This window comes from Cyprinodon tularosa, unplaced genomic scaffold (assembly GCF_016077235.1).
Source record: "Cyprinodon tularosa strain WSP-4 unplaced genomic scaffold, ASM1607723v1 ctg5, whole genome shotgun sequence".
In the NCBI taxonomy this organism is placed as follows: domain Eukaryota; kingdom Metazoa; phylum Chordata; class Actinopteri; order Cyprinodontiformes; family Cyprinodontidae; genus Cyprinodon; species Cyprinodon tularosa.
Window position 1 is genome coordinate 1 of NW_024039229.1, and position 21,975 is coordinate 21,975.

At 37.7% G+C, this 21,975-nt stretch overlaps 2 protein-coding genes across 4 annotated transcripts; one reads left to right on the plus strand and one right to left on the minus strand.

Moving 5' to 3' along the window:
• Positions 1-1,156: 1,156 nt before the first annotated feature.
• Positions 1,157-3,827, minus strand: LOC119795073 (adaptin ear-binding coat-associated protein 1-like). Its single transcript, XM_038302909.1, has 3 exons — positions 3,670-3,827; positions 1,587-1,687; positions 1,157-1,315 (listed from the first exon to the last, which is right to left on the minus strand). Exons 1-3 carry the CDS (start codon positions 3,762-3,764, stop codon positions 1,185-1,187), a joined length of 327 nt encoding a protein of 108 aa, XP_038158837.1. The 5' UTR covers positions 3,765-3,827; the 3' UTR covers positions 1,157-1,184.
• A 2,629-nt stretch (positions 3,828-6,456) lies between these two features.
• On the plus strand, positions 6,457-19,693 carry LOC119795051 (epsin-3-like). 3 transcript variants are annotated; one of them, XM_038302872.1, is made up of 10 exons: positions 6,457-6,615; positions 7,133-7,280; positions 7,390-7,494; positions 7,963-8,118; positions 9,406-9,534; positions 11,540-11,660; positions 11,769-11,944; positions 12,101-13,487; positions 16,564-16,710; positions 17,114-19,693. In XM_038302872.1, the coding sequence occupies exons 3-10, from the start codon at positions 7,426-7,428 to the stop codon at positions 17,428-17,430; spliced, it is 2,502 nt and encodes an 833-aa protein (XP_038158800.1). In that variant the 5' UTR covers positions 6,457-6,615; positions 7,133-7,280; positions 7,390-7,425; the 3' UTR covers positions 17,431-19,693. The 3 variants fall into 3 exon arrangements, with proteins under 3 accessions (XP_038158800.1, XP_038158799.1, XP_038158801.1); XM_038302871.1 differs by having other exon boundaries at positions 7,393-7,494; XM_038302873.1 differs by having other exon boundaries at positions 7,393-7,494; positions 17,071-17,256.
• The last annotated feature ends 2,282 nt before the right edge of the window (positions 19,694-21,975 follow it).

The following is a 21,975-nucleotide window of genomic DNA, read 5'->3' on the forward strand; positions in this document are numbered from 1 at the left end:
TATTCACCTAATAACATGGAAAACCAGTGATTTAACATTTGGAAATGGATTCTACATCACTGCTGGGCATGACCCATCTTTTGATACACATCCATGATAGACTTTCCAAATAACACTACAGGGACTCTACAGAATAAAAGCCTCTTCCTTATACACACTCATACATTCTGGCATATTGCTCATAGCCATTTGTAATTTCATCATTGCAATGGCTCTGAGCATGCGGGCGGAGCCCGCCATTGGTGATTTCATCACTGCAATGGCTCTTAGCAGGCGGGCGGAGCCCGCCATTGGTGATTTTTTTCATCCCTGCAAGGGCTCCTAGCAGGCGGGCGGAGCCCGCCAACTGCGCTTTACCCACTGCGGTTCAATATGGACAACCCATATTACCCTTGTGCATCATATGCTGTGCACGTCTATTTCCCAGATTTCAGCACAAGTGGCACACAGCTCTCTTTGCCCATGACCTCGCCCTTTTTCCTTCCCTCAGCAGCCCTCAAAGGCGTAAGCAGTTGGTCTGGGGAGCCCCAATGTCACTTGCCAGGGCCGTATTGGCCCAGTTACCCAGACGGGCAGTAGGTGGCCCCCCTCAAAATTTCTTTAGAAATTTTCTAGTTTTCTTATTATTGATTCAAAGACTTTAGTCTACGTGGCTCCTTCTTCTCTTAGGTCAGAGGACGAGTCTTCTCTGCATCTCGATGAGGCCTCAGCAATGATCTATTCTTTATATTTTTTTTCTACTCTATAAAGCTTGGAAGTCAATTCTAATTCTGACAGGTTTAATTGACAAAGCTTCCTGGATGGGAAGCAAAACGTCTTCAAACTCGGAAAATAAAGTCCATTGGATTGTTTTTTTACTTTTTTTTTTATTTATTTATTTTTTTCCTTTTTTGGAATAAATTGTTTTCCTTAGTCTGCAAAAGACTTTGGCATTTGTATTTGCCATTACGTTCTTTACAGATAAAGGTGGACTGGATAGCAGAGATTAATATGTAAATCTGTAGATGTGCAAAACCAGATGAGACCAGTTTTTGAAAAGCAATTATCTCTATTCTTCCATGTCACAATTTTGCTCTACTTTGTATTAATCCATAAACAACAAAAAATGTCATATTTAAATAGCCAGATGTTTGTAGCTGTAACATGGAAAAAAGGATGCCAATTTTAAAGTGATGTGGAGCCTGTTATAATGCACGGTCAGTATGCTCACCATTGTCATCCTGTATCCTGAGAACAAAGTATCGGCTGGAATCACTGACAGTCTCCAATGCAACACCGGGGTACTCCATCACAGGCGCCTGGGCAAACAGTTCCCCTGCAGAAACACAGCGAACACGTGTAAAAAAAAACAGCAGACAAATAAAGGCATCTGTTCATCTTTTAAAGCTTAACGTTTTTAAAGAGCAGAAATAGTTTGCGCATTTCGTGTCAGCTAAGTATTCTACATCCAGTTTGTGTGACCTTAACACAGATGTGTTTTCTTTCTGAGTGGAAATGTCACATCGGCAGGACTTCTACTCTCCGGGGAGCGTGACTCATAGCGATAAAAAAAAAAAAAAATTAAGTAAACAATTTTTATATCCAACCTGAGATCTTGTCTTCAAGTTTGATGTATGCTACTTTGCCTTTGGCTGTTATTCTCATCCGACCGGACCAGTCCGGAGCGTCCAGCTTCCAGTCAGCTGCCCTGCAGACAAAAGCTAACAGACATTAGTTTCAGAACGGAAGGCTCTACATATGCCTACTCCTGATGCAATGCCAAGGCTCAACATGAAAAAAGAAAAACTTAACAGAAAGCTTTAGTCTTCCATCAAGACTTTTATTATGTTTTATTTTTCATCCACATTTTGGTTGATTCAATGCAACCTATACAGAACAAGGTTCTAATAAAAATTAGCTTCTAGAAAAAAAAAGATATCCTACATTTGAATAATAAGGTTTAAGAAAAGTTGGCCATGTTTACTGTTTCTCTCATTGTGCATAGCTCTAAAAGATCAACTAGATTATCTAAAGCCTAAATCACTACAACTGATACTTTAGCGTCTTTTCTTTATGGTTCTGTGTTATAATTTTTAAAGTGTCAACAGTTACATCTAGTACTTTTCTCACTTGTTTTTTAAACACATATTTGCCACAGGACTTACTATAGGTCATAATACCTTTTAAAACAAGCAAAGAAAAGTAAACGTTTATATTCAAATTTTTAAGTTTATACAGTAACGCCACCTTGTGGCTACCTCCTATCAGTACAGAATACAGACCCAGATTAATCCTTTGGCTAGGGACACCTAATGAGTTATTTTTGGTTTTCTCTTAGTGTTATCAAGTGTTACCAACTGTGGCTCAATGGGAAAATAAGTTTTTCTTGCATGAAAAAATTATAAAAATGCTTAAGAAACTAAATCAATCAATTAAATTTCATCATACTGCGCTGGTGTAACTGTTGCATTCATAATCCTGGAGATTACTGTAAAATTTAAAACAAATAAAACAATTGTATAAAATTGACATTATGGATTTAGGAGGGGAAAGCAGCATTTACTGGCTTTAAAGGTGATTTATTGTGTATGTAATAAAGCTAGATACATTAACTTATATGTGACATTTTGGAATAAATGGAGTCTTAGAAAAGGAAAGATCGCTTTATTGTCCTTCTGTGGGGAAAGTTTTTCTTTGTGTTTAACCCATCCCTCCGGGCAGAAGTTCCCAAAGGGGTAAGAAATATATCATAAAATAAATAAATGTGAACCTCAGATTAAATGAATAAATGTAGCAAGACTTAAAAAGTGATTTATTGATAAACTTGTTTCTTATCCAGTACATGATTTAGATATTAAATATGTCACTCAAATGGGAAAATGAACCATTTCATAATTGAATATAATTTAAAATTATAAATTAATTTAATGTAATAAAAAAAATCATGATCTAAAAAAGATATATCCTTACCCCACTTTGCATTTATAACTAAATTCAGAGTAAAGTAACCACATGTGTATTTAGGGGGTCGCCAGTCCATCTTATTGTGATTTCGGGGGTTACAGGCTGATATGTTTGGGAACCTGCCCCCCATTTGCAAGTTTAAAAATACATAATTCCTTAATCTTCTTTTCAGACCAAAATTACTGCTGCTTTTCAACAAAGTTGGGGGGAAATTAAGGGCCCCAACGTTCAGTTTTTGCCCAAAGGCTCTTGCCAGGGGGCATACCAGCCATGCAGTGACCAGCATGTGAAATTAAACACTAAAGAAACCACGAATTTAGAAGGAGTTGAGTTAAATAAATAAATAAATAAATAAATAAATAAATAAATAAATAAATAAATAAATAAATAAATAAATACTGGTTTTATATTTAGTCTGTATCATTTGGGTCAGTTGTTAGAACAATCTCAGCTCCAACCCAGGAAGACTGTCCTGGCAACCTGCCCATATTGATCCATCCAGAATGATGACAAATAACCAGCTCGTGTGACACCGCACACAGCGTCACGCATTAAGTCTAAAACACTGAACCTCTCTGTTTATGTTTGGAACACAAACAGCATAAGGAAAACAGTTTTACTTGTATTAGTGGAACTCAGTGGGCACTGACCAAGAGAACGACGGATCCGATCTACACCAGGAAACCCGACCAAAGAGCTGTCGGGACCCCGCAGGTGTTGCCTTACCTGTAGGCGCGGTTCGAAGCACGAGGCGGGATGCGGTAAACGTTGACATCTGGTTTAACGCACAGGATCGACTCATACTCTCCCTCGGCCGCCATCTTATCCCGAGTACTGAAGTGGGAGGATCGCGGCCGTGAGTCATTTATTCAGCTCCTTTCTAACGGGGTTCGTGTGTATGGCAAAACGTGTTATTATGTAATGATGAGACGCGCTCCTTGAATCAGGTTTATTAATGCGGTTGATTTGAAAGATGGACGGTTCATCAAACCTTCTACTTCTATTATCAATACTAAAATTTTAAGAAATCTATGATAGTCAAAATTAGGACAAATTATTTGAAATTCCCAATTCCTCCTAAATATAAAGAATTACAATTTAAAATAATAAATAACATATATCCTTCAAATGAGTTTTTAAGAGAGAGATTTAAGTTTAATGTTGAGAATTGTGGCTTTTGTACAACTCAATTGGAAACAACTAAACATCTTTTTTATGAATGTAAAGAAGTATTAAACTTATGGGATCAACTTCGAAACTTTCTGTCTTCTAAAACAATAAATTTAGATTTTATTTCCTGGCAAAACATTCAATTCGGTTTATCCATTAAAGAAAAAAATTTGGAATTTTTAATCAATATTCTAATAATTGTAACAAAGTATTATATCCATAAATGTCGCTATGCAAAATGCTCCCTCTCAATCTCTGCTCTCAAAAATGAACTTTCCCTTTTCAAAAGATGTCTGAGAAAGATGCAAAATTTAAATGCAATTAAATTGTTTGAGTTAATTGAAGAATTTCAGTTGGTAGTCCCCACTGATTAATTTACTTTAACTACTATTATTATTTTATTTATTTTTATTTATTTTATTTTATTTTATACTTTGTTCCAGCCTGTGCATTTAATTGTATTTTTCAAAAGCAGGAGTTGTGATATTTCTTCTTGTATTGAAATATTTGTTATTGACTTGTTATTTGAGATTGTTATTGTTTTCTTATATATTCAATAAAAAAAAAAGAAAAATCTATTATCAATACTTCAAACATAGATCATATTAACAATTTCAAAAGTTTTTGTCCTAAGTAATTCTTACAGGACTCTGATACCAAGAAGCACCAGTTCATGTAAAATATAACCAATATTTTAGATAGCAATAATTATATCCACTATTTTATTCAAGCTTTTTATACGTACCTTTCAAGATATTAAAATGAGGAGTAATTTTCCATGTCTCTTACGTATTTTTAGAAACTTTAAAAACATATATTTTTGTTTTTAACCACTTGTCCCAATTTTCTGGGTTTTTTATGCCCTTTTTAACATGAATCATTGTTTGACGCTTTTACTACCATGTCTGTCACTTTGCTGCTGTTCCACTATAGTTTCCCCATGACGGGACAATAAATAGATTTTCTATCCTATTCTATTCTGTTCTATTCTATTATACTGATCAAAATGCTATCTTAGCACTACATGCTTGACTCCTTTTTAAAAAATTGTCTCATATTTTCCTTTGGCATCTAATCTTGGGTTCATATTTTATTTTTATCCTCTGACCAAATACAGTGAAGGCTTTATTTTAATTCTTATTTTTCTTCTTTAGGTAACTTTGACTTTGTTCTTTAATCAATTAATAGGCCTCAATCTCTAATGTACAATTTTGTTGTAATAATGCTTTCTGTTTCAAGCTTTGTTAATTATTTGGTGTTTTTATAGTGGTTTGTAGGCTAAATAAAGATGGCTTGTTTAGCATGATCACCATTTGTACAAAAAATGCAAAGGTTTCTATCAATTTTTTTCAGTTTTCTGTTCTATAATTTGACTAAATAATGTCTGATTTATGAAAAGTTACCGTAATCATAAATAAACCCCTATAGTCTCTGAATTATAGATCAAATAAGGTAGCGATTTTGAAGTATTATTTCTATTTTAAACTGAGAATAACTGATAAATGTTCTACATAAATGTTTATAGTTTCATACTTGAGGAAAAGGAAATAATTCCCCACACAGTCCCTGGGTCCCTTTTCTGCTGTTTTATAATGCTTAATTCCTCAATGCACATTTAAGGACATGGATGAAGATATTAATATAAAAACAAATTCATTTAGAAATGGTCTAACTTAAAAGAAAATTTAGGGAGTCCTATTTTTTTTTTCTACAAAAGGGAAAAAAGCGTGTGAGCTTTGCTGTATTTTCAATTCAACGTAGCTTTTTTACATTTGTAAACATACAGAGTCTGTAGCTAAACAGATTTGGGGGATCAAGCTGCATGTACTTTGTTCAAACAAAAAGACCATAATGCATTCATGAACCATAACACTGTACAGAATCACACATATATATGAAAAACAACACTGAATATTGAAAATTACTCAGTAAGTTTTTCAACAAGTATTCATAGGTCTCTCCCACTGGTGCTTTTATAAGTGTAGTAACTCCCTCTTTCAGCTTAGGACCAATCACACAGTATTTGTCGGACACCACCCTCCAGAAATGAATTCCTGCTGACAGTAGGCCTATAGTACCCTTAAGTCATAATTAAACAAAGCAAATTTGGTCGAAATAATATTTTTTTTTCTATTTTCTATTTCGTCAATCCTACATATCAAATGTTGGCAGAAATTCAAGAATGTGTTTGCAAAAAGATATAGGTATTAGATTATATCCTACAACGCCCTGCCATACAGGGAGCGATTTACTATTAAACGGAGTTAGAAGAGGATATATCAATACTTTATGTTTAGAACAAAATAGTATCATAAAACACAAAAGGCTGGTTTGTCAAAGAACCCCAAACAGTAATAATAATAATAATAATAATAGGATACCTAAATGAGAGTGGTGGTGGTGGAAGTGGGGGTAGGGGATTGAGACGGGAAGGTCCTGATATCTGCGGAAGCGGAAACCGTTGCTTCGTGTCGCCTGCTGGAAGATTCCTGAATATCTCTGGTCAGTGCTTTCTTTTCGCCTTAAATACACCTGTTTTAGGGGAGTGGGGATCCTCTTTCATTCACTGTAACGGTAAACACCAAACAGAGCCAGTTTCGTGGCCAAAAATACATGAAATGATTGGTGTTTTACTTCATGTGTAAACTAATTCCTGCAAACTTGACAGCAGCTGTTGACCGTTAGCCATATTGACGCTAGCGCTCCGTCTTGGTCGCTCTCCGAGGTGCTGAAATAAGATTCTTCAGCGATATCCTTATGATCGCGGCTGCATTTAGCCACTTGAGATCAGCATTACCTCCATGTTTTTCCACAGTATTACAGGTTTATAGTTTATTGTAACACGCAGGCTAACTAGCGTTTAGCTTAGCAAATCATTTGGCAAACCTAGAGGATCTGTTTGCCGCAGGAGAAAACAAGCTGAGATCTCCACCAGAGATAGTTTAGCTTCACTGTTATTATTATAAGGCCGATACAAATATTGCCTCAGCACCTTCTAACGTTGGCTGGTTCTGTGCAGCTACCTGGATCTGGTTTCTCCCTCACTGACACCATCCAGTAAAGACAGGAGGCAGAGAGAACATCAGGATGAAAGGTCACTGATCTACAATCTGCAAAGCAAGCCATTAAACCCAACACTTCAACAACAGAGGCTGAATTAAAACAAGGTATCTGCTGTTAAGATTGTATGTGTGATTAAAGGTAGCCTACTGATGTTTAGTTCTCTCCAGCAGTGTGTTTAGGACATCTTTCTTACTTTGCTGTTTCTTAAACAAGCAGAGTTGGCTGCATTCTTCACCTCCACTGGACAACATGACGTCTTCAATGCTTCGAAGACAGCTGAAGAACCTGGTCCAGAATTACTCTGAGGCTGAGGTTAAGGTAAAATATGTTTGTATACTGATTTTGTTGATTCTTTGTGTCTTCAGCTGACATGCAAGTTTCCAAGAGAAAGGGACAATCTAAACTATTTCAAAGTATTTGTGTATTTTATCTGCTTGGATATAATGATAAAATGTGGTTAAAGCAGAAATTTAATATTGTTTATTTTAATGTAATAATGCATTTGATTTTCATCCCTTATTGTTCTATTCTGCGCTATTTTAATCTTAGCAATGTTTGTTTCATAAACCATTACTGCCAAATAGTCTTTGTCGTATTTCTTACTAGACTAAAACTGAATAGAAAGTCAATAAAGTCAAGCTGAAATCTTACTTCATTTTTAAGGACTATTTATTAATAATGACTTTTCATTTTGGATTTAATATTTCCTTCATGTTCTTCTTCTCAGCTGCTACAACTGTATTTCACTGTGCGTCACTTAAAGTTCACCCTTTGCTTCCTTTGCAGGTCAGAGAAGCAACGTCCAATGATCCATGGGGTCCGTCCAGCTCTCAGATGGCTGACATCTCTGATCTTACCTACAATGCAGTGGCTTGCAATGAGATCATGACAATGCTGTGGAAACGGCTGAAGGATGACAAGAACTGGAGACACATCCATAAGGTGAGGAGGAGGATGAGAAATGGTAAATTAAAATGGAACCACTTTTCTATGTAGAAGTATATATTTCAGTTTATCTAAATATTATTTTAAAGACTAATTATATGCCTTTCTAACATGCCGTGTTTGACCCTTTAATACTTCAAATGTTGCAATCCTATGTTTTTGTTTTTCTTCACCTCCTCCTGCAGCATTTTGTAAATTAATACCAAAAAATATCAACATTGAACCTTTCTATATTAGAGACCATTGGTTACCATTGGTGTATTTTTATTTATGTATTTCATCTTAAAAACTGCTTCTTAAAATTTACTCTTGCATTAAAAGATACAAAAGTACTTATCAAGATTGATTGTGTTGAGTGAGTAATGTGTTATAAAAATTGTTCTAAGAAGAAACAAGATAAAAACAGAATTATGAATTATTTTCATAATCATATTTGTCTACGTAGATTGTCATTGTGTGCATACAGACAATTGCAGCATCCATTCATCCATCCATTTTCTGTCACGCTTATCCCACGCGGGGTCACGAGGGATGCCTGTGCCTATCTCCAGCTGTCTACTGGCTAGAGGCGGGATACACCCGGGACAGGTCCCCAGTCTATTGCAGGGCAACACAGAGACAAACAGGACAAACAACAATTCACACACACAGTCACACTTAAGGACAATTTAGAGAAGCCAACTAACTTAACAGTCATGTTTGTTGACTGTGGTAGGAAGCTGGAGTAACCTGTGGAACCCACACATGCTCAGGGAGAACATGCCCCGTTGGCAGCATATAGGACAAAATTACTTTTTAGCAGGATGTGACTAAAAATAAAAAAAATCTGCCTATTACTTTGTAAAACACAACTGCGAAAAAAAAAAAAATCCACACGAAAGTGAAGGTAAAGTGCAGATATTTTTAATTGTTAAAGCGAAATTTAAAATATTCGGTGATCAGATCTTTTTTATAACACAACATTGGTTAGACAGAGGTTTTTCATTTTCCCATTGACATTTTATGGTTTGATTTTTATATCTGAAATTAAGTCCCCATTATTGTGTTTTATTTATTTGAATCTCCATTCCTAAACCTGTGGGGCAAACTCCTCAGCAGTCTAGTCTTATGAGCTTAGTAGTGGCCATCTGTTACTATTTACTTCTGCTCACTTTTTTAGATATGAATAATCAGTTTTGTTCCTTTCCTCGCTGTTTGACTATAGAACTTAGAGTCAAAAGGAAAAATCTAAAAAATGGAAGTTTTTGCTATTTAATTGGTAATGTGGTCAATGTTTCTTCCCAGTCTCTGACTCTATTGGAGTACCTCCTGAAGACAGGTGATGATCGCGTGATGCTGAAAATGAAAGAGAACATCTACATCGTCAAAGCTCTAACAGAGTATCGCTTTGTGGAAAAGGATGGCAAGGATCAGGTGATACTTGTTTTCATCTGAAGGGTTTAGCTTCCTGCCTGGTCAGTTAATGGAGTCCCTATTATTGGGTCTAAACTATTTATGACTCTTTTAGTTCATAACCTCTTAGCCCGGTGTAAAGCAATGTTGTTATACTATATTACGCACAATCAATAAAGGCCTTTGAAGAAAATTAAACCTTTGTAGGTCTTGTATATAAAATAATTTTAAGTGAATAATGGTTTTATATACAAAATTAAAATTTTATCATTGATCTTTGGTTTATAAAGTGTTATTAATGGTTTTCTAGACACGTCTTTCATTTTGCAGTAGTCACAGTAGTATGATATCATGGTATGTTAACCTCGGAAATAGTTTTCAGTCTCAAGGTATGAGTAAAAAAACTTAAAACCAAAATGTTTATATGCTCCAAGTTTCCTTAATCAGTATTAAAAATATCAACAATTCTGCTGTGAAACAAAAATAACACATTTTACTGTTGTAATAATTACCTTTAATAATTACATTTAATACAGACTTATATTAAAAACTAGTTAAAATTTATAAATATATATATATATAAAAAAAAAAACTAAAACTGTTTTCTCACCCCTCGTGGGGTGGTATGTGTCATCCTCAAGCTCGGGTCCTCTACCAGAGGCCTGGGAGTTTGAGGGTTCTGCGCAGTATCTTAGCTGTTCCTAGGACTGCGCTCTTCTGGACAGAGACCTCTGATGTGTTACCTGGAATCTGCTGTAGCCACTCTCCCAGTTTGGGGGTCACAGCCCCCAGTGCTCCAATTACCACTGGCACCACTGCTGCTCTCACTTTCCACATCTTTTCTAGCTCCTTCTTCAGTCCTTGGTATTTCTCAAGCTTCTCGTGTTCTTTCTTCTTGATGTTGCTGTCGCTTGGGATTGCCACATCTATCACTACTGCCTTCTTCTGCTGTTTGTCGATCAACACGATGTCTGGTTGGTTAGCCATCACCTGTTTGTCAGTCTGGATCTTGAAGTCCCATAGGATCTTAGCTCGGTCATTCTCAACTACCTTAGGAGGTGTCTTCCATTTTGACCTTGGGACTTCCAGCCCATACTCATGGCAGATGTTCCTGTACACTATGGCAGCTACCTGGTTGTGGCGTTCCATGTATGCACTTCCTGCCTGCATTTTACACCCTGCTGTTATGTGCTGTATTGTTTCAGAGGCATCTTTGCACAGTCTGCATCGGGGGTCCTGCCTGGTGTGGTAGACCCTGGCCTCTATTGATCTTGTACTGAGTGCCTGTTCTTGTGCTGCCATGATTAGTGCCTCTGTGCTGTCCTTCAGTCCAGCCTTTTCCAGCCACTGGTAGGATTTTTTGATATCAGCCACTTCTTCTATTTGTCTGTGGTATACGCCGTGCAGCGGCTTGTCCCTCCATGATGGTTCTCCTTCCTCTTTCTTGTCCTCACTTTCGGTTTTCTCCTGCCTGAGGTACTCACCAAGCCATTTGTCTTTGGGGACCATCTTTCTGATGTACTCCTGGATCTTAGTTGTTTCATCCAAGACAGTGGTCTTGACACTCACTAGCCCTTGGCCTCCCTCGCTACGCTTGGTGTACAGTCTCAGAGTGCTGGATTTGGGGTGGAACCCCCCATGCATTGTGAGAATCGAACCCCGGTCACCTGTGCCGGAGTCGTTACCTACCGAGCTATCCAGTTGCTATATATATATATATATAGCCAATTATATAGCTGATATTAAAGGTGGTTAATTACGCAGACTAGTAACTGGATCTTGTTGGCTAGATACCCTTATAACTGTAATTAAAACAGATTTACCATGAGTAAATAGATTAGATAATGTTCTCTTTTTTAAGCTTCGTTCAGGCATCTCATAAAAAATAACTTTACACCACAGCAGCAGCAAGATGTGATTTAATTTTTCTACTTTTCTGCATTAGATCTTTAAAACCTTGATAGCAACTGCCTGATTTCTACTCAGTAACTATGTAGAGAAAGTAAAGAATAATGTATTTTTTCAGGGCCTGAACGTAAGAGAGAAGGCCAAGGTTGTTCTTGTTCTTATGGAGGATGATGAAAAACTAAAGGCAGAAAGAGAATTTGCAGTGAAGACCAGAGAAAAGACATCCAAAGATTCTGCTGGTGAGATATTCTAAATTAAAACCATAACTGCTTAATACGTTTTTTCTCTTCTGGTCTTTATTCATGCGTGAATCTCAAGAGAAAGTCTTTCCTATCTCTTCCTAATAGCATCATCCACAGACAAAGTCAAGGACCCCAACTACAAACCTGTCTATGTTCCTGGAGCTTCAGGGCTTCCTAACTTAGACAACATTCCATCTGTGGCTGACTTGACTGCTTCTTTCGCTGCCCGCAAAGAGGAGCGGCTTCGACAAGAAGCAGAGAAGAAGGAGGCTGAGAGACGGGTGAGTTAGATAAAACAAGAGTATGCAGTGAGCTGTCAACTGGGAAGTTTTGTAAATTTAAAATTATAATATTTAACCAGAATTGATTATGTTTATTTATCACCAAAACAGTAGAATACCATCTGATCACCCGCCTGTGTGTTTTTCCTCTTTTAGGCCAAGATGAGCGAAGATGAGCTTAAATGGGAGGATGCTGCAAAAGCTGATAAGTTAAAAAGTGATGCATGGGGCGGGGAGAAAGAAGAGGAGGTGAAAACAGATCCTTGGGGAGCTTCAAAAGAACCTAGTACTGATCCTTGGGGTGCTCCAGTAAAACCCGAAGATCCATTTGTTGCTGAAAAAACTGATGAGGATCCATTCAAAGCCCCAAAAGACAAAGAGGATCCATTCACTGACCCTAAAGATAAACCAGATCCCTTCAGTTCTTCCAATGGGGATCCATTTGTTGCTCCAAAGGAGGATCCATTTGTTGCTCCAAAGGACGATCCATTTAATGCTTCAAAAGAGGATCCATTCATTGCTCCAAAGGACGATCCATTTAATGCTTCAAAAGAGGATCCATTTATTGCCCCAAAGGATGATCCATTTGTTGCTCCAAAGGACGATCCATTTAGTGCCCCAAAGGACGATCCATTTGTTGCTCCAAAGGACGATCCATTTATTGCTCCAAAGGACGATCCATTTGTTGCTCCAAAGGACGATCCATTTAGTTCTGCAAAGAGTGATCCATTTGGTCCAAAGGACGACCCATTTGTTGCTCCAATTGACGATCCTTTTCTTACTTCAAAGGACGATCCTTTTAATTCTCCGAAAGACGATCCTTTTAATTCTCCGAAAGACGATCCATTTAAAGCTCCTAAGGATGATCCATTTAATGCTCCAAAAAATGATCAATTTAGTGCTTCAAAACAAAATTTAAAAGATGATCCATTTGATGTTCCCAAGAATGATTCATTTGAAGACTCAAAAGGTCATCCATTCACAACAACAAAAGGTGATCCTTTCTGTGCCTCAGCCAATGATCCTTTCACTGCTTCACTATCTTCACCTCCAAAAGAAGAACCATTAGCAGAGCCAATGATGTCTAAAGCCGACTCATTCACTGGCAACACAACACCACCTAAAGCAGCGTTTTCATCACCGACTAATTCTGTTCAAAACGATCCTTTTGCATCACCAACAACACCAAATAAAGAGGACCTTTTTTCTACAACAGATACAAAAGATGCCCCCATTACAGCTTCATCAGCACCATCAAAGGAGGATCCATTTACAGTGCCATGTAGTCCACCAATAGAAGCTGCTTCAGACCCCTTCAGTGCCCCTATTTTGGGATCCCCCCAAGAAACTGTAGATACATGGGGAGCTCAGACCAGTTCTCCACCTGCCACAGGCTCTGATGCTTGGGGGGAACCAAGTGTTTCAAAGGAATCAAAGGGTGGCGATCCCTGGGGGGGCGGCCCTAGTGTCTCATTATCACTTGGTGATTCAGACCCATTTGCAGATCCATCCAAACCAGATGATGACCCATGGGGAGCTCCAGGTAAGAAACTATTAAATAAATTTGTGAGCTATCATGACGTTTTTCAAACCTCGCAATCTAATAATTTCTTAACTGTCTTATATGAGACTAAGTCGTGGGTAGCAGTCTCAGCAAAGACTCGTAGCAGAGCTCATTCACCCTCTGAATGGCCGCCACTGTGAAGTGTTTTTACCTTCTCTGTAACCAGCCTGGCTAATGAAATGGAACCCAGTCTCTACTTCCACCAGGGAAGGTTTGATAGCTGGAGGAGATCCTCAGGTCCGCTGCTTCTTATACCCACTTCTAACAGCTTCTTATACCCACTGCAAACAGTTTGAGGAAGGCATTACTTCCCACTCCAGACACACCTGACAGTTTGCCAAAATCACTTTGAGGCAGACCAATAGTCTTTCTCCAAGGTCCCTCTGAACTCCACCCAGGACCAAGTTTTTACCCGTTTACTGTCTCAGGACCCCAACAGACCTACTAAGTTCCTTCTTTAGATCATCCATCACCTCTTTGTCTCTTCCCTTGGGCAATTCCATTGCACAGCCTATCTCAAGGACCTTTGCTTCTGACTACTGTTCAATCCGCCTAGCGTTGTCCTTAATGGCTCTCCCTGCAGGTAGTGGGCCTACTGGAATACACCTCATGTCTGGCAGGTCCCAGGTGCTCACTGCCAAACCCCTACCCTAGGCCCTGCTCCAAAATGAGGTCCTAGGTCAATTAAAAACCTAAGTGTGATCTCAGAAATGTAGTTTTCAATGGAGCCTCATACTGGTTAATAATGCTGTGGTTTAAAAGCTATCTACTCATGTGAACAATACGCTGGCCGGGAGATGCAAACATGCTTCAAATATTAACCCACAGCAAACACAAAAAAAGGTTAACACACTAACACATGCGAAAAAGAATCCAAAGTAAATAGAGGGGGCCACTGGACCGCCGGCAACCCATTTACAGAGGCTTTGGTCCTTTTTACCCAGCCATCAACGGTTTGAGCAACCTGGTGACCTTTGCCAATGTATCTTGCCCCTCTTACTCCCATTTCCTGTCTTTCTACTTTCAAAAATAACTAAAGATAAAGGCCATAAAAATCTTTTAAAAATAAAGTAATAAAAATAAAGTAAGAGAACACTGTAAATACAGTACATAAATGATTTTAACACATGAAAAACATGATAAAAAGAAAAAAGCAGCTTGATTTAAGCCCGCAGTTGTTTTTGCTTCTTGTATCATTTTTCCTTTCTATCTGTTTTGTGTGTTACCATTATTTCTGTGCTCTTTGGATAAATGTAGTGGGTACAGAAATGAGTGGGAACATCTCCAAAACATGTGATTCAAATTCATTGTCAAGGCTCAGAACAGAGGACCGAAAATTTACGCAAGACAGACAGTGGGAAAACACGGGCTGTGGGTCTGCAGAAGCAGCGGCTTGGGCATCTATCACAGGAATGTCTCTAGGGGGGAAACACAGGTTAGTGACCACGATAATCTGACGGAGGATGATTACACATGCGTGAGTCACTAACCTAGTTTGACAGTTCAGTCCGTGCCCAGAGAACAAGGAGAATTCCAGCCGGTCGGCTGACAAGGCGTGGCGGACGCAGCAAGAGTGTTTCAGATGCGGAAACCTAGAAGGGTGCAGAACTGACAGGAGATTAGACCCAAGCAGACAAAGGAAGACATGATAATCCACAGGGTGAGGTCAAGAGGCAGATCCAGGTTCAGTCCACAGAAGAATCCAAAAGGAGTCTAATGACAGGTCATGCTAACAGATAATACAGGAGCAGGCAGGCTCAAAGTTCCAAATACAGAGACAGGTTATGATCAGAACAGAACATTACAAGTAACCCTAGAAAACTCTCAAAACCAAAGGATCAAGAATAATCTGGCACTGATGGCTGGCACCTTGCAGCTTAAATAGAGGCAGGAGTAGGTGGATCAGATAAGCAGTGATGAGAAACAGAGCAAAGCTAGACAGGTGAATGAAATGAGCAATCAAGCCAGCCATCAGTGCCAAAATCATGACATTTATAGCTCATTCACAGGCTTTGGGGTAACGTTATGACATATTAGATAGTTTATTATTTATAAACCTTTTCTTCAAAGCTTCTGTGATTTAGGCAAATTGACATGAAATTAAATTCTTTTGCATAACAGCTGCTGTAGTAACCCACTATTGCAGCTTAGTGGGTCCAGTAGGCCATTCCATTGGACTTGCTGTCAACTTTTGTGATATTAAGAAAGATATTGAGAAGATAATTATACTAAAGATAACTTGAAAATTTAAATTTAATTTAATTTGAATGTCCGACATTCTCTATTCATATTTTATTGAGCTCAAACTGAGTCCATTACAACAGGAGGGGAACAGGTGGCCTGCCTCACAGAAAGTAATGCAATGCTGACTAACGAACACATTTGGAAAATCACACTGAAACAAACATGCATCTGTTTGGACTTGAGAGAAAACTGAAGCATGTAACAACCTACCTGGGTTTTCAAATTTTTATCCTCAATCAGCAAATCCTGTCTTCTCTTTTAATCATAGCTGAACTATTTCCATAACCAGAATATGTGCATCTCTAAGGTTTTGTGTTGTTTGGGGGGTAAGAACTGACCATTTTTAGAGAGGTTCAGAGTTTTCCTTTGCTTTGTGGCACACGTAATTAAGTTCTCCTTGCATTCATATTCATAACTTCTGAGTAGCATTACATGGTTATCCTTCCTGCTGCAGACAGGTATTATATTGTAACTGCTTTATTGAAAACCACTTGGTATCTTTCACTGAATCTTATCTAATGAACACACAGCTCTGAGAAGCTATCTGTTTATTGTCTGTGAATTTGTACTGTTGATTAAATCCAGGGTCGGATAGAATTTTGTGTTTTATATGGTTGCCAATCTCTAAATCAGTCCATCTGACTGAATAAAATAATTGCCATCAAAAATCAAAACGATATTTCTAGGACCAGTTTATATACTTACATTCTGTACCTTGAGAAACCGGTATACAATTAATTTATTTACCATTCATTTATAATATAGTTTGCTTTAGTTTTAAACCTCTGCTTCTGTTCATTGACCTCTTTAGCTTCAGCTCCAGTAGCATCAGATGATGCATGGGGAACACCTGCTCCCCCTTCAGACTCCTCCCCATCCAGTGACCCATTTGGAGACGGGACATCTAAAAACAACGATCCTTGGGGTGCACCGAGCAACACAGGTGGCAATGGTACAGGTAAAGTATGGCTGCTTTATGTATCTATTTCTGTGTCCATCAATTTCATTAAAGCAAAGCTTCATTGTCTGCTTTTAAAATAACCTTAAAGTTGTTTTGTTTTGATTAGATTGACCCACGTCTAAGCCATCCACTAAAATCCATGCATGATTTCTGCTTTTATTTCTGTCTTTATTTGTGTTTGAAACTATTATTCTGTGATCGTATGATCACAAAAAGAAAAAGAATTTTGCATGCAAAACTTTGTTTCCTTTAATCCTTCTACTTCACATCATCTATGATTAGGCATCGAGCAGCTAACAAGCAATTAACCCTTTCTTCCACTTTGCTCTCTCTTCCCCTCTGGCCTGCCGCCTAAAGAAAACACCTTTTAGAGTAGCATTGGACCTTTATTTTATTTCAGGTAAGAAAACCACAAAAGAAGAAGAGTTTCGAAGAAAGACTGCTTCATTTTTGGGCTCTACGGGGGCATCACTGGTGGACTTAGATAATCTGTTCACTCTGAACCCCCAACCCAAACAACAGCCTCTCCCCAACATGCTCACTGCTCGAATACAAGCCATCGGTAAGGTCAGACAAAAGCCAGAGCTCTGGATCACAAACACTCTTAGAGACTCAGCCTTTGCACGGATTACTTGCAGATCACTTGATTATAAAGAAGACGTAATTCATTTAACTGGGAACCAAAACATTTTGTTTCTGTTTAGAGAATGGAGCTGAGATTGTGTGACTAACAGTTATCAATGTGTTTATATGGGAACGATTCTGATCATTTTGTACCAACCCACCCCTTCTATGTGGTCTTGCTGTTGCATATAGATGTAGGCTATGTAACATAATATGTGTGTTAGAGTCCTTCTGTAAAGTCACCCTCTATAGGAAGTAGCATTCAGTAACTTACCAACATGTTTTCATCCCTCTCCCTGCTCTGCTTTGGTGCACTTTCTCTTGGCTGGAATGTTTCGAACCCTCCCCGCTCCCCCCGCCTTCTCTTATCACTTACACTCCTTTCCCAGGCACATTCAAAGACATGACATCTGGTCCCTTGGTCGGATCAGGGGCTTTGGCTCAAACTTTAGCCCCAAACTATAATCCGTTTGGTTGGAGTTCAGCACCGACTGATGGTGCAGTTCATCCTGCTGTCGGAGCCGCAGGTCGCTCTGATGAAACTCTCTGGTTTATGGAGCCCATGCATTCTCGGGGAATGCCTTGTTCTTCTCTGGATATTCTGCATGCAGCTCAGGACGCTCCAAAATCCGGAACAGAGCCGCCTGCCATGCAAAGGGGAGTGGGAATGTTGGGTTCTGAATATACGGTGGGGAATATCATGGGAACAGGAGATGCTCCAGCTAGTTTGTTTGGAGCAAATGCAGCAGATGTAAATCCATTTTTAAGTGTTTCGCCACAGACAAGAAACGAAGACATCATATGCAGTGATTCAAATAAAACAATCACCAACAGCACCAATCCATTTCTGATTTAACAGTTTACCGATTCTTCCACTGAGTCAAACTTTATTCCTATTAAAGATCAGGAACAGTCACTTAAACGGCCACTACAATTTGATTGACAGGTCATGACATCCAGCTTTTATTTTCATAACAATTCATAGATGTTGTGTTTAAGGCCTGTTTCCATCTGTGCCTGAAAATGATCTTAATGGTTCAACATGAACAATGTTCAGGTTCTCCTTATGAATTGAGAAATAATCCTTCATTTAAATCATATTTAACGTTATTTGATTTCCTTTCAATGTCAAAAATGTAAAACCTGTGTATTTCAGCTGATTATCAAAAAAATAACGAGCATATTATTTCTTTAAATTGACAAGAATGACATTAATATTTATAGGATTTCTGAGTCTGAGAAAGAAAACTTTTCAGTTTGTTTGGGGAAACATCTATGTGATTCCATTGTCAAAAGAAATATATTTGTTTTCTTTAAGTGTGCTCCGACCTGGTGTGTGTGTGGGTGCGTGTGTGGGTGGGTTAGTGGGTGGGGGGGAGTATATAGTTCTATATCAATATATATTGTGCTGATGTAAATAATGATAGTGGATGTAATTACTCCTAAACCTTGAAATATACTGTAAATCAAAGTGTTACAATCAAGATGAAGTATTTATGGATCTAATTATTAATTTAAGCTTCATCAGTTACAGTTGCAAGTGAGTGGCCTCCAACAAAAAACAAATCAGGTGAACTGATGACAGTTTGCTGGTTCAAAATCCAGTTTTCTGACTGTGGCTTCATCCTGTTTCCTATGCTGTATAGTGGAACATGCCTGCTCTGTATGTCCCAACAGTAGAGGAATAATGATCGCTTCGGTTTCTTAATTAAAAGCTGAATTTGATCCTATTGCTTTCTGTTACATGCATGAACTCTGAGCACAACATCCTATCATAGATAAATATATTTACGTGTGTGTAAGAGTGAGTTTTGCCTTTTCATTATTAGTGTGTGAGTGAAAAAGTATGTAATTAAAACATGTTTAAAGTGATCTCAGTTTATGAAGTTGAGGCCAGCGACATGGAGCTGCTTTAACCTCTGATGTGGGAACAGTAGAAGGGGAGAGGACTGAGTGCTTAAAGCTTCAGCTGAACTGAGCCATGCTGGTAGCAGATTATTATTTATTTCAACTGCACTATTATAGTCTGAAGAAAATTTAGATAGAACGAAATCTGGTGGATGTTCTCTTGATCTTCTCTCAGTCATCCTAAATACGTGAAGGTTTGTAAACCCTTGACATCATGGTGAAGATGTTTGAGCTGTTCTCACTGAGCCTCAAACAGCACAGAGAAAAAAAGTCCAACCTCTGTTCAAACTTGGGATTTTTGGCTGCGTGGTCGTTAGTCTTTGGGATTTTTACATTTTATTTTGTATGAAATCTATTTATTTTGCTGTGTATTTACTTTTAAAACTGTGATGTAAACTGTGACAGTGTACAGTAAATTGGAGAAATAAATGGTTTATGTTGCCTCTAACATCATGCTTTGTCTAAATGTGTCCTATAAACAACTGAATGTCATCTTTATTTACTCTGATAATCAAAGCGACTTCTTTACAGGTAAATACAAAATTGCTTTTTTTACTGTTTATTAAACAAAATACATCTAAATATAATCAGACATTTCAACTGAGGCCTGGATGATTGAAGCAGCTTAATATGAACTTATAGTCTGTATTATTTTTTTTTTTATGAACTGAAAATGTGGGGGAGATGAAGGACTCAAATACACTGCTCTTTTTTGATGCTCACAAACTTAAATAGAATAGAAAATCCCTTTATTGTCCCACAATGGGGTTTTTCTGGTGTTTACAGCAACAAAAACGTTATAGAAAAAAAATTGGTCAAACAAATTTGGACCTTAGAAAAATGTATAGATGCAGAAACTAAAAAAAAAAAAAAAACAGCTGGTTAAAAAAGTTAACACCTGTGTGGCGACACACTGATAGCACATCAGGCTTTGCCTCTCCCTTCTGGGCGGGAGGGGCAAAGCCAAGTGAGCACATACATTAAAGACCTAAAGTCTAGTTCCACTCTCATGTTCACTTTAAATTTGTTTTTTTTATATTCCTCCATAGTGGATTCACTCCTGCTATTAAATGACTGGAGTTGGGAGTAAATACTTAAAGGGTACCAATACTACTTCAAAATTCAGCAGAAGAAAAGGAAGGACGCCCTCCCAGCTTATACTGTTTTAACTAAATAATTTTGCAAAGAATATTCTTGGAGCCATCAGCTAGTCTGACATCAGTCTGACCGAAGTTTGCTTTACTCACTTCCTCTACGTTAGAACACCACATTCCTGGATTTCCCAACTTGGATTCAAAAGAGAATGTGAGGAAGGAGATAAAGGTTAGGATGATTACAAAGAGCACTTCCATAAGGTTGGAGTTTATTCTAATACATGAAATCAGATTTTAAGTGAAAAACACGTAAAAAGCATTTATTAAAAAAAAAAAAAAAAATCCCTGTAAAGCCAGTAGAAGCCTTCACATTGATTACGAAAACAGGCCTTAACAAAGTCTTGACTTAGATTTTTTTATTTTCTATCAGTTGATACCTTATATTTTAGAACCATTTGTTCTACTATCTGCTTTCAGGTGCCTCTGTCATTTTAAATCAGAAAATACGCGTCCTTAATAAACAACAGTATTTTTAATCTGTCATAGCAGGACTCATTCTGGATTTTATCTATGACCATAGTATTAGTTTTCACAATATCAAAATTCACCACAAGAGGGCGATATAGACCCGTAAGGACATCAAGTCACTCTTTAAGACTGAAATACATATTTCAACACATGTAAGTGTGTTTAAAGTAAAGCCAGATTTGTGCATAATTTCAAAAATGATTATTTTCAGTAAATAGTTTTTTATTTCTTGTTTTGCATAATTGAAGGTCATAAAAACTGGGGTTAATGGTTCCCTTTTCCATCCTAATGGTGGATGTTATGGAAACTGAAAATGAGTTTACTTTGTAAACTAGTAATTATTCCCGATTTTTGAATTAGATTGATCAAGTGATTAATGGGAGGATAGATAGATAGATAGATAGATAGATAGATAGATAGATAGATAGATAGATAGATAGATAGATAGATAGATAGATAGATAGATGATAGATAGATAGATAGATAGATAGATAGATAGATAGATAGATAGATAGATAGATGGAAACTTTAATTCGAGGTCATTGTTAACAGTAATCATTCCATTCTCATTTATATCCTGATTATTTCTCAGGTGTCAGATAATGTAGAGGCCATTAGAGAATTTTAATTTGAATAATTTCAGGATATCCAGCTAAGCCGGATCTTAGTCGTTCCATTCATGAAGAGAGGGGCTTAAAGTCTAAAAACAGAGAGACATGTCAAATCAGGACAAAATGGGTCAGACAAGTCCCTGTTTCACTTTTATTTTTACTCAAGTAACTGACATAATATAATCCACCGCAAATGTTTCTTTTTTAAGTAACTCAGATCCATAATAATTAGAATTATGGAAACATAATGACTATTTCTCCAGCTGATCAAAAAACCACTTAACTGATTAAACCTCTGTGGGATTAAACTGAAAATGTGTTACAAGGTGCTAACAGCCTTGTCTGGGGCTGAAATCACATCTGCTCTGACAAAATCATCCTTCCTGTTAATTGTTGTTATTTTAAAGTTTATCTTGAGATATGAAACTACATTCCTCTGAATTTGTCAAACATTAGGTACCAGTAAAACTGTTTATTTACTTTTTAACTTTGCAATG

Bases quoted from the DNA above. Each gene is read 5' to 3' on its own strand.
- LOC119795051 (XM_038302872.1), top strand. From the start codon at position 7,426: ATGACGTCTTCAATGCTTCGAAGACAGCTGAAGAACCTGGTCCAGAAT. The intron at 7,495-7,962 runs GTAAAATATGTT...CTTCCTTTGCAG, and splicing joins ACTCTGAGGCTGAGGTTAAG to GTCAGAGAAGCAACGTCCAA. The intron at 11,945-12,100 runs GTGAGTTAGATA...TTCCTCTTTTAG, and splicing joins AGAAGGAGGCTGAGAGACGG to GCCAAGATGAGCGAAGATGA.
- LOC119795073 (XM_038302909.1), bottom strand. From the start codon at position 3,764: ATGGCGGCCGAGGGAGAGTATGAGTCGATCCTGTGCGTTAAACCAGAT. The intron at 1,688-3,669 runs GTAAGGCAACAC...TTTTGTCTGCAG, and splicing joins GCTTCGAACCGCGCCTACAG to GGCAGCTGACTGGAAGCTGG. The intron at 1,316-1,586 runs GTTGGATATAAA...GTGTTTCTGCAG, and splicing joins ACTTGAAGACAAGATCTCAG to GGGAACTGTTTGCCCAGGCG.